At 39.8% G+C, this 12,446-nt stretch overlaps 1 protein-coding gene across 2 annotated transcripts in view; it reads right to left on the reverse strand.

Moving 5' to 3' along the window:
• Window positions 1–849: 849 nt before the first annotated feature.
• Window positions 850–12,446, reverse strand: part of LOC139940322 (poly [ADP-ribose] polymerase tankyrase-1-like) — a 30,152-nt gene continuing 18,555 nt past the window's right edge. Inside the window, exons 16-23 of one of the 2 annotated variants that reach the window (XR_011786439.1) lie at window positions 12,288–12,410; window positions 11,293–11,727; window positions 10,538–10,753; window positions 8,231–8,411; window positions 7,261–7,447; window positions 6,438–6,594; window positions 4,642–5,953; window positions 850–4,562 (exon numbers count right to left, since the gene is read on the reverse strand). Coding sequence is in view for 1 of the 2 variants with exons in the window: in XM_071936525.1 (XP_071792626.1) it covers window positions 5,894–5,953; window positions 6,438–6,594; window positions 7,261–7,447; window positions 8,231–8,411; window positions 10,538–10,753; window positions 11,293–11,727; window positions 12,288–12,410 (1,359 nt within the window). In the remaining variant the exon portion in view is untranslated. Of the gene's footprint in view, window positions 5,954–6,437; window positions 6,595–7,260; window positions 7,448–8,230; window positions 8,412–10,537; window positions 10,754–11,292; window positions 11,728–12,287; window positions 12,411–12,446 lie in introns of both variants that reach the window. The other variant, XM_071936525.1, reaches the window with a different exon arrangement.

The raw sequence follows: 12,446 nt of genomic DNA on the forward strand, positions 1-12,446 counted from the left end.
CCGTTAAATTTTCATTTTATATTTTATTGAAGACCATTAAATTTTCAGTTTGCAACTTAATGGAGACCGTTAAATTTTCATTTTTCATTTTATTGGAGACCATTAAATTTTCAGTTTGCAACTTAATCCATTTTATTGGAGACCGTTAAATTTTCAGTTTGCAACTTAATGGAGACCATTATATTTTCATTTTTCATTTTATTGGAGACCATTAAATTTTCATTTTGCAACTTAATGGAGGCCGTTAAATTTTCATTTTTCGTTTTATTGGAGACCATTAAATTTGCAGTTTGCAACTTAATGGAGACCATTAAATTTTAATTTTTCATTTTATTGGAGACCATTAAATTTTCATTTTAATGGAGACCATTAAATTTTCATTTTGCATTTTATTGGAGACAATTAAATTTTCATTTTTGCAACTTATTTGAGACCATCAAATTATTATTTTGTAATTTAATGGAGACTATTGAATGTCCATTTGGCAACTTAATGGAGACCAATAAATGTTCATTTGTCAAATTATTGGAGACCATTAGATGGTCATTTGGGCATTACTGTAGACCATTAAATGTTCATTTTGCAACATATTGAAGACCACTAAATTTCAAGTTGTTGCAGAATGACATTTTAATGGTTTCAAATAAGTTGCAAAATGATAATATTATGGTCTCCAATAAGTTGAAAATTTATTTTATTACTATTTACCAAGTAAGTTTTTATTATTTTTAGTAATTGCCAATAGTGCCCACCATTGTTGATCAACTGATAGAAACAAAACAAACAACAACATCCCTCAATAATTACACAACACAACAACAAATACAGTTAATAACTTTTATAGATTTTTTATTTATAATGGAAATCCACAAGCATCTCGCAAATTATCATGACATTTAAAGAAGTAAACTGAGTCAACAAAAACGCACTTATATGTTTGTCAGATAATTTGGGGAGATTAAAGACAACACATTGAAAACATTTCATTGAAAACCTGGTCATTTTTATTTTCAGGAAGTGCATTCTATCCAAAAACCTGACCAGTTTCAACTTTTGCATTTGCATCCTGTAGAATAGTCAATAAACACACCACACAAACAACCTTTTAAAAATAGCATTTGCTTTGTTTACTGTAAGCAGTGCCTATGAAGCCGAAACTGTGCTCATGGTAACTCCCTAAGCAAAAAGCGTCTGCTTACAGACTCCATGAAATTAGGTCCTTTAGCACGTTTCTGCAAAGACTACACAATGAAAATACTGGTGGTGAAGATGAAACACATACTAAACAAAATGGGTACTTTTTCTAAACCTGTCCAGGGCCCAATTTCATAAAGCTTTAAAAGGGAAGGTACACGTTTGGTAATTGTCAAAGACCAGTCGTCTCACTTGGTGTATCCCAACATAAGCATAAAAATAACAAGCCTGTGAAAATTTGAGCACAATTGGTCATCGAAGTTGCGAGAAAATGATGAGAAAACAAAACACCCTTGTTGGACAAATTTGTGATTGATTTCAAATAGTAATAAAAGAATTCTGGCTAGAAATTGCCTCTTTCTCTAAATATATGCTACTTCAGATAAAAAACCATTTCTCACAATGTTTTATACTATCAACAGCTCTCCAATGCTCGTTACCAAGTAAGTTTTTAAATTCATATTTTTTCTGTAATTACCGAAAGTGTACCTTCCCATGAGCAGCGAAAACACAGCTTAGCAAACATTTTTGCAAAGCAAAAGTGTGGCACCAGGCAGTCACAGCAATATATACATAATGGCATTTTGGCTGGTTTGTTTATGCAAAGCAAGATTTTCCTGTGCTCAATGACAAGATTTTGTGCTTCCATGTTTAAAAACTTACTTACAATTTTGGGCAGTCACATAATTTTTCGGCGCAACTATCTGTTAACTGGTCAATGACATGCTCTACTTGTCACCTACATTCCCTCTCAATATGTACAGAGTGCATTTTTTCAATCAATAAATTAAGTCTATCTTTATTATATTATACAATTAATAATTTACATACTTAAAAAAACCAAAAAACATTATAGGAAAGAAAAGCTGTACTGCATGATCAGAAATTCTGATTTTAATTATTTCTTTAAATGTGTAAATATTGCAACTACTCTGAAATTTGCACTGGGGCAGGGGTGTTAAAATATTGCAACTACTCTGAAATTTGTACTAGGGCAGGGTGTTAATTGCTGCTTAAAGTTGATTTAAGGAACACGTTGCCTTGGATCGGTCGCGTTGGTCTTTAAAAAGCGTTGTTACCGTTTGTTATAAAATGCATATGGGTAGAAAGATTTTGTAAAAGTAGAGTACAATGGTCTACAAAAATATGCCTTGAAATTGCGTGGTTTTCTTGTTACCTTGTCGACTAACACGGTCGCGACGTAAAAGGAAAACCGTGCAACTTTGAGTGATATTTGTGTGGATCATTATATTCTACTTTTAAAAGATCTTTCTAATCATATGCTTTTCATAACAATCTGTTTCAAACGCTTTTTATAGACCAACTCATCCGATCCAAGAAAACGTGTTCCTTTAATGATGTAGGTTTTTTCAAACAATGTACAAAGTGCTTATTATGCAATCCGCATCATACTGCAAAATAACAGTTTACTTTCTCTCCCAACTGAAAAAGAATTTTTAAGAAACACGCAAAGTGCTGAATTTTTGATTCATAGAAAAACAAAATCTTTTGGCGGCTGCTTCGGTTAATCAGTACGAGGAATGGCAAAACACCAGTTTTATGATAGGCGGTTATTCTATTCCAAATAACATTATGTGAATTTCAAAGGAAACTCCCTTTTTCCTGAAGGTTTGCAAAAATTTCCGTTTTCTAATTTGTTTGGTCAGGCAACGGAAAATAATAATCTATAAGCCATAAATAAAACACTAAGAGAGCTACTTGTATTATACTGAAAATCAAGTGAAATAATGCAGTTAGATCAAACGGTTTGTAGAAATTATCATTAAAGGAACACGTTGCCTTGGATCGGACGAGTTGGTCTATAAAAAGCGTCTTGTAACCGTTTTCTATAAAATGCATATGGTTGGAAAGATGTTGCGTGGTTTTCCTTTTACTGTGCGAACTAACACGGTCGGCCATTTATGGGAGTCAAAAGTTTGACTCCCATAAATGGCCGATCGTGTTAGTCGACGAGGTATAAGGAAAACCGTGCAATTTCGAGGCATGTTTGTGTGGATCATTGTATTCTACTTTTACAACATCTTTCTACCCATGTGCATTTTATAACAAACGCTTTTCAAAGACCAACTCGACCGATCCAAGGCAACGTGTTCCTTTAAATTTGTTTTGTTAATAGTATGCTTTTGCTTGAATCATGAAAGGTCTTGACCATATGGCCACATTTTTTTCTACACAAGTCTACAAAGGTCAGATTGGGGGGGGGGGTGTACAAATTTGTCTGGTACAGAATTGTAAGGAATATCATTTCATACCAATGTTTACCTCAGAGTCAGGGAGCCTGACAAACGATCTTAGCGATTGTTGTGGAAGACAAAAGCAATACATGGTCTCTGCAAGATCACCAACACCCTTACCACCCCCCCCCAGACTCGTGTTGGTGCCCCCATAAATCATGAATTTCTGTTTGTTCTCCCATTGATTATAACCGTTTGTTATAAAATGCATATGGGTGGAAAGATGTTGTAAAAGTAGAATACTATGATCCACACAAACATGCCTCTAAATTGCACAGTTTACCTTTTACCTTGTCAACTAACACGGTCGGCCATAAGTGGGAGTCAAATTGTTGACTCCCATTCATGGCCGATAATGTTTGTTCGCATGGTAAAAGGAAAACCAACCAATTTCGAGGCAAATTTGTGTGGATCATTGTATTCTACTTTTAAAACATCTTTCCACATATATGCATTTTATAAACAACAGTTACAAACGCTTTTTATAGACCAACTCGTCCGATCCAAGGCAACGTGTTCCTTTAATATTCACTGCGCAATATGCAGAGTAGGAACAGAGCACTATAAAACAGTATGATGGGCCGTGCAGTATGGCTTATTGCACACTCTTGTTGCTATGGATCGACCAATCTGAATCAAGGATTCAAGTTTGCTTGAAGATGGACTTCATTACCAGGGCCCAATTTCATAAAACCTGTCAGCACAAAAATTTGCTTAGCATAAAATGTCTTCCTTGATAAAAACAGGATTACCAACCAAATTGGCCCGTTATTTTCCGGATAAGCAAACAACAGCTGAGTACCAGTATCAAGCAATATGCAACAAATTGGAATTTGTATTGTAATCCTGTTATTATCAAGGAAGAAATTTCATGCTAAGCAAACTTTTGTGCTTACAGGCTAATGAAATTGGGCCCTGGAGAATACGATAATAACACTCTTTCTTTTAAGTACACTGGGCACAGGCCTGGAATTTCATCTTCAAGGCCATTTTTTTGCAAGGCCATTTTTAAGGGCACTCTCGTTTGAAAAGCTTAAAATCTATGTGAAACTTTTTTAGAATGGGCACCAAGGCCAATACCAGGGGCAACAGAGGCCATGACCTCTCAGTGACCTTCGTGTAATTCCAGGACTGTGGGCATACATTAAATAGGTATGAACAAGTTCCTAATAGTTACACGCCTCTCAGTGACCTTCGTGTAATTCCAGGACTGTGGGCATACATTAAATAGGTATGAACAAGTTCCTAATAGTTACACGCCTCGTTGCGTTTGACAGACACATTCATAAATACAAATAGCACCAAATTGCACAATACGGTTTTAGGATGATAGCATCAATAAACATTGCGCACTCTCCTCAGCAGCCGGGACTCCTCATAAACTCACCACTATTTTAAAATATTTCAAAATTTCATGGCTCTTCTTACCGTAAGCGAAGAATCGGCGCTTGCGGAAGCAGGAAATTCAGCGCTTACGTCAAACGTACTTCACAAGTTAGCTGGGAATTTCAGTTTGTGAGCATGCATACTCCATGCTACTCGCCATTCTACACTTATACAAGGCCAGCAGTGAAGAATGGTGATCGTAAGCGCAGAATTCGGTGGTAAGTAGAGTCATGAAATGGGGACCAGGTTATATGCTATTGACAGGTTGAATACAATTTTGTCTGACAAGACTTTTTCTTGATGGTAAAAAGAGCTCCCAGAGGGCTTTTTCTAAAGCACTTTTCCTCAAAAACCATTCATTTGTTTTTCAGCAGGTAACCGGGCTCAGTTTCATAGAGCTGCTTAAGCACAAAAAGTAGCTAAGAACAACATGCTTACCAGAATAAGCCAAACTGTCATGTAACATGCACACTTAGTAGCTGGTATCCTGCTCATTTCTGCTTAGCAGACAATTGTTTAAGGGAAGGTACACTATTGGTAATGGTCAAAGACCAGTCTTCTCACTTGGTGTATCTCAACATATGCATAAAATATCAAACCTGTGAAAATTTGAGATTAATTGGTCATCGGAGTTGCGAGATAATAATGAAAGAAAAAAACACCCTAGTTAAACGAATTTGTGTTCTTTCAAATAGGAATAAAAGACTTCTAGCTAGAAGTCTTTTAATATTTTAGTGAGATATTACCTCTTTTTTTTTAAAAACTACATTACTTCAGAGGGAGTCGTTTCCCAAAATATTTTATACTATCAGCAGCTCTCCATCGCTAGATACCAAGCCAGTTTTTAAGTTAATATTTGTTTTGAGTAATTACCAATTGTGTACCTTCCCTTTAAACATCTACTCGAGCTACTCTATGAAATTTGGTCCTTGCTTTGACCATGAGATGTGCCGAGTGGTTTAGAGGTGATCAGAATGAACTTCCAGCGAATCAGTGCAGAGTGTGGGTAGAAGTAGAAGAGGATGATTAGGTAGTCGCCACGGATGATGGGTGAAGTGTTATTTCTCTGGGGTATCTGGTTTGACGATCTGAAACGTGATGAGGTACTCTGGGAAAGCCTGTCAATGGGAAAAGAGATGTTTGCTTTAGATTACAAAATTAAAAAGATTTACTGGAAAATTAACAAGGGAATTTCAGGCTCATCGATTTCCTTGATCTTGTAATCTTTTGAGGTTTGAGCAACTCTGAATCAACTCATGTGCTAGCTAAGTGGTTCTGTAGCATGCACTGTAGTTGGTTGCCTCCAAGTGGCCTGTAAATGTTGCCTCATGTGCCAAGGCCCTCAGGGTCACAGAGATTTTGTTGAAAAAAAATTGAACTAAGAGGGCGAAGTGGAAAGCTTGCGAGCACAAAACGTAAAACCTTGCGAATGTGAAGTCTGCTCGCTAGAATACATTTATCGTTGGTTTTGATAGCCCTAACTTTGCAATCTGGGGTGTTCCATATGGTTTTATCTTCATTTTCCTATGAATTTGGGGTTGGGGTTTAACAAAAATGTATTTCCGGTTAAAAAAGGTGAAATCACATCCCTGTCAAACTGACCTGTTCTCCTCTGTAGATGACATACTCTGAGTACGCCAAGCCGCCAGTGCTGGGTCTGCCGATGACAGAGTGGTGACCAGGAGGTGCATGGGCCATCTTCATGGCACTGAACTGAAGGAACGCCTTGCCAAGGGTCACTCGACAGAATACAATTTGCCTGGTACAACAAACATACAATTAATAATAATAATAATAAAGGTGGATTATATATAGCGCTCAAGGCGTCACCATTCAGTATTTTCCTGCAAGGCATTTGGGACTACGTTCCAATTATGAGACCTACTCCTTTAGCACCGTGTAACGGTTTACAAGATGCTGTGGCACGATATGCTGCCAGGAACAACCCAGTTACATCGGGGTGAACCCCTTCTCTTTTTGATAAGTGCACTGTGTTCTTTTACGTGCTTTACACAACACATATGTCCCATCTGAAGGACGAAGCAATGGTTAAGTGTCTTGCTTAAGACCACAGGTGTTACGACTGGGACTCGAACCCACACTCTGCTGATCACAATCAATGTTAATTTCCATCCATTCCATTTAATTATATCATTTATTCTGGTTGTGAAGCCAAGGACTCTCAGAAAAGAGAACTCAATCACTGTACTAGCCAAGAACCCCAATAGAGGGAAGACAAAGAAGGAAGTTCCAGTTTTAGATGTGGCAGGCAAACCCTAGTTAACTACTTCAGGGAAACCCCACGCAGTCAGGGAGGGAATGAAAACCTAATCCACATAGTGCCACCCAGCCTGAATACCGCAACAAAGTCAGAGTTAAATTTCCACAAGAATCTATGTCGATCATCAACATTCCTTGAACTCACCTATGACAAATATAACAGGACCTGTCTTTATGGGCGGGGCATCCTGTCCCTCCCCCGATTCCGTACACATACTGGTTGCTTTTTGAGGAGTCCTCAGCAAAGTAGATACCTGCTCCGAACATGCCACCGATGTAGGCATGGCGTTCGTCAAAACCTTTGTTGACGATGGCGTTGATGAATGGGGACCCTATGGAGAAAGGCAGAATGACTTTAATAAAGACCCATGCAATGGAAAACCACACTCCAAAAATTTTCCCACTGTTTCTCCTATCGCTAAACTTCACTGGCTACCAATGGAGAAATGCATCCAGTTCAAAACTCTTCTATATGTTTTGACATGTTTGCTCCACCTTATCTCTCCAATTTGTTTCATCTTCGCCATAGCAACCATCAAGGACTCTGTTCTACTTTCAATAGAATTCGCGAGTCCAGATTATCATATGGCAAAGACGCCTTACCACACTCTGTGCTGAACTTTTGAACAGTCTCCCAATTAATGTCCGTGATTCTTCTTGTGTTGTTACACTTAAGAGTACACTTTAAACTTATCTCTTTACTAAATAGTAGATTTCAGTTTTGTTCTTGCTGTTTTAATTTATCCTTTTCTTTTATTATGCGCTTTGATCATATTTTGGAAAGGCCCAGTATAATTATTATTATATTATCCCCGTGGAGCACAGCCCTGGTGAGGTCCCAGGACATTTTGTACCCAAAGCGCACTTTCACATTGTGCCCCTTTTCCGCAGGGTTCTGGTTGCACATTTCAAGAATAGCCCAGGGCTTTACCGCTTACCCCTACTCAGGAGCGGGGATGGTTTTTTCCCCGGCTAATGCCCATTTGCCGGGGCAGACCAGGAGCAACCCAGCGGTAAATCGTCCATAGTGTAAAAAGGCCATTCGCTTTTTCCCAGGGAAAATCCCAGAGTAATACCATACAAAATATGATAATTTAAAAAATTGCAGGACGTACCGTGGAAGAGCATCCTCTCGTTGTCATGGTTATGATTCTCATCAGCGACCTCCTTCTTCCGATGCAAGTATCTATCCCACAGTCTCCTGTTGCGTACTTTCTGAATCTTGTTGATGCTGTACTTACTGAAGATACCACCGGCCTGGCCGTTATCGCGGTGCTCTCGGACCGTGTTCTGCATCTGGTTGACAAAAGCACACAAAATAAAGTTTAAATCTCATCCCCTTAAGGTGATCTCCTGGCCCAATCTCTTGGCTCTGCTTACCGCCGAGTTCTGCGCATACGAACACAATTCCCCCATATACGCGCAAGTGCTGAGTTTCTACACTAGCTGTGTAAGCATAGAAGGCTTAGGGACCATGGATAAACTATGTCACGGGAACGACCGCGTCGCGACGCGTTCCTTCGCGTGACAAATTGAACAAAAGAAAACCTACGGAGTGGAACGCGTTCTTCTCAACCACCGGGTCTTGAGGAAGACCCACCGTATAACAAAGGAACAATGGTGAGGCCGAAAACCACTGTGTAGTTATAATCGGCTTATCTGGGTAGATATAAACCCAAGTTGTTTCCACTGCAATTTACTTAAACTGTCGTTTCAATAAATAAACAACAACCAAAGATCCATGTAAATTATAATAACTGTGTCTCCGGTCTAGTTTATATTTTGACTAGTTTTTTTCAAGTTACAAAAAGATTAATCCTAGCCCTTTTCACGCAATAAGTCAAAACACAACCGCAGATTAACAAATTAAAAATATTGCGTCTTTGCACGACCGCCATGCAAAATAATCCCCCAAAATACAACAGAATAAAACAAAATCAATAGGAAAAACATCTTACATTAAACAGTAAAACTATACCTTTTTTGGTACATCAAAGGTATCCAAAATGTTTCATGTTTGAACAATGAAGCCAACACGTTATGTAGTTTTTCTTAAACACGCTAAATATTCCCAAGGAACTGCTGAAAATTCACCACGTTGTTGACATGCCCAAGGTACCAGCAACGGCGCCAATGTTGTACGCTGGTTAGTATTGCAATTTTCGGACACCAGATTCTGCCGAAAGTCTTTATCTCAAGGCGGTTGTAACTAATTTCGTAAACTGTTGCGCAATTTTTCCAACGGAGGGCGGATCTCCCGCTATCACATTGTTTAGGAAAGCCCTCTAGCGTTCAATGTTTCTTGCATTATAGTTCGTTGCACGCAAAGTAACAAGACTACTAGGCCGGTATATTGAAAACACTGTGTGTGAGTGTGTCGCTGGATATAGTGTGTTTGTGTACTACGATGTAATTTTGCGTTGTGTTTTGTGTGATTGCGAGCCGGTCAGCATGATTTCGCGGTACCTTTATGAACACATCGTGTAAGTGTAATCATCTCTGTAAACACGGGTCCTAATGTAATAATTAGATGTAGATACAAAATAAGTTGGCGATGATTTCAAATTTAAGAATAATAGTCACCACTTCAACTTGTTATGGCAGTAGCATATTATTGTATTGGCTTTGGCAAACTCGAGGGTTGGCTGTACATGGACATCTCCAACCCATTGTCTGGTGTATACCTGAGCTAGACCGCAAACACTAATCCTTCACCCCTTCGTGGCTTACTTGCGAGCTGCCTTGTCCATGTAATCTGAACAACAAAAGGCACCAACAATAGAGTTCGATAATGAGGGACCTTAAAAATCAGTGAAGCGCTTAATCCATCTTGGGACGGGCGCGTGACAATTTTGGGACGGACTCGTTCTAGAACGAGTCTGATCGCGGGCGGCCGCGTTCTTAGTTTATCCATGGTCCCTTAGTAAAATGGAATACGCATGCGCACAAGCCAAAATAGGCTTGGCAGAAGCACAGAAATCCCTGCTTTCGCAAGCGTCGATTTTTTGCTGACGGTAAGCAGGGCCATGAAGTTTCGCTCAGGTTGTATCGTAAACTTGGGTTTGATCCCTTGCTACAGGGCAGCTAATGGTTGTATGGCTCCTGACTGAAACCCTTGGACAAAAATATTGTCAAAAGAGGGAGACTGCAACCATAGGCCTAGATAGCCCGTTGGTAGAGCTTTTTCCCCTTAAATCTGGTTGGTTCAAATGACCCTCTGGTCAACTAACGGAGGGTTATTGTTACTTTTGGTTTTTACCCATATGTGCGTTAGCACTGTATACTCGGTACTTTCCCAAGTCCTGTGAAAAAATATCACAGGCATGTTACTCAGGTGGGATTTGAACCCAAGACCCTTGCAATTGAAGAGCAGTGTCTAAAATTTAGAGCAGTGTCTTAACTATGGATTTCTAACTACTCACCTCAACGGCAACCGACTGGTACTCCTTATCATCAATACCCAGATCAATCAGGATGGATCCAGAGTTGCCATGAGCTCCTAGGTGTGGGTTAGGGGTGATGTTACCCCCCATCAGTCTCTCCATACCCTTGATGACCTTATGCCGATGACCGTATGCATTGATGCCTATCTCCTTGAGCTCCTCATGACCCATATCGAGCAGGACATCCATGCTTATCTGCAATCAAACATTTGGACAAGAATGAACTCATGGATCAGACACAGGGGGGAGAACACTCTCAACAAAGACAAGCTCCAGAACATTTATGACCAATTAGTCCAAACCACGCCTACAACACCCTCTATGTCCACCAAGAAAGGATATAAAATGCAGTTCAGCATTAGACATGGACAACAGTCTAAAGAGAATCTCTTAGCTTAGGAGTGAAATGTAACTACTAACATTATATGTAAGTAATATTTACATAATTTGGGATTTGTAAAAAGGAATCTTTTAAATCAAGAATTGATCGTACACCTTTTGAAACTTCACCTAGGATTTGAAACTTCGCATGTTTAGAGAGGTTTGCAGTAACACCTTATTAATATATCTTTTGAGTAGTGTTGGTTCCAAAAAGAACCTTTGCTTAACGACTCAACATTTCGTAACAGTATGCTCTGATCATCTTCATATTCATATTCCTTCAAAGGCAAGATCCACACTATTAAGTCAGAAACCCTAACGAACCAAGTACCAAACATTACGTGTCAACTCACCAGTTCCCTTTCAAAGATCTCCCTGAGATGATCCAGCTGAATGCCCCTCAAAAAGGCCGCGATACTGATGTCTAATGGATTACCGGTAGTACTCTCGCTACTGCCGCTGTCTGCCGCCCCGTCTCCGGTCTGTGACGTCGACGTCACCACCTGCTTCACAGCTGGTGTCGCTGCCGCACCGACCCCGCCAACCGCCCCCTGCGCAGTGTCCACATCATCGGAGGCGAGCCCTGGTCCGGGTCTCCTCGACGAAGGAGCGGGGATGAGGGTGCTATTCTTGATGGGTGTGGTCGGGGTGAGGCCTTTGGCAGTGGTCGGGGCTGAGCCCAGGGGCATGGCATCAATGAGGAGGGAGCGTACGTCATCTGCGGTGGCAAGGTCGAGTGGTGTTTGCCCCTCCTGGTTAGTCATTGTTGGATCAGCACCATGGGCAAGCTAAACAAAAGCATTACATACAAATAATGAGCATGCATGAAAACCTTTATACAAGTCTAGCAAAGAGAGAATGGTTAAAGACGGAAACAAAGGGAGAATTTCCAAGGCTAGGTGGCAGCAGTTCAAACCATTGTTTTTGTAGTTCTGAACATGCGCATAATTCTGATAATTCTGAGAACAATGGATTTACCGAGTAAGTTTGCTGCCACCTATCGTCCCATTGGTTTAAAGTCACAAACTATATGGAATTTTAGGCATTGCATGGTGAGGTATCAATGTATATTTCGTTTTGCGCCCACACCATGTGTGTGTCTACTTGCCAGGTAGAATTTGTTCTTTTAAGAACTGTTTTGCTTTAGATTCTACTACCGCGTAGTAGATTTTCAAAGTTCCGGAGACTTTTTAATTCTGAAAAGAACTGCCCTGCTTTTAAGGTAGACTACTACTTAAGCCTATAGTGAATCATCATTAACTGCACTACAGCGGAGTGAGTTCTCAATAGGTCTCAAAGGTTTCACCTAGCTTTCTCAAAAAGGAATAAACAAACAATGAGGTCTTACCAAGAGTGCGCAGAGTTGAGTGCGACCTTTCTGCGCTGCTTCGTGTAGGGGAGTAAAGTTCCAGCGGTCTACAGCGTTGACGCACGTGTTGTGTTTGATGAGCAACGAGGCAATATCCAAATGCTACAATATCCAAACAGACAGACAAACAAATTATAA

The sequence above is a fragment of the Asterias amurensis genome, chromosome 8 (assembly GCF_032118995.1).
Source record: "Asterias amurensis chromosome 8, ASM3211899v1".
NCBI lineage: Eukaryota > Metazoa > Echinodermata > Asteroidea > Forcipulatida > Asteriidae > Asterias > Asterias amurensis.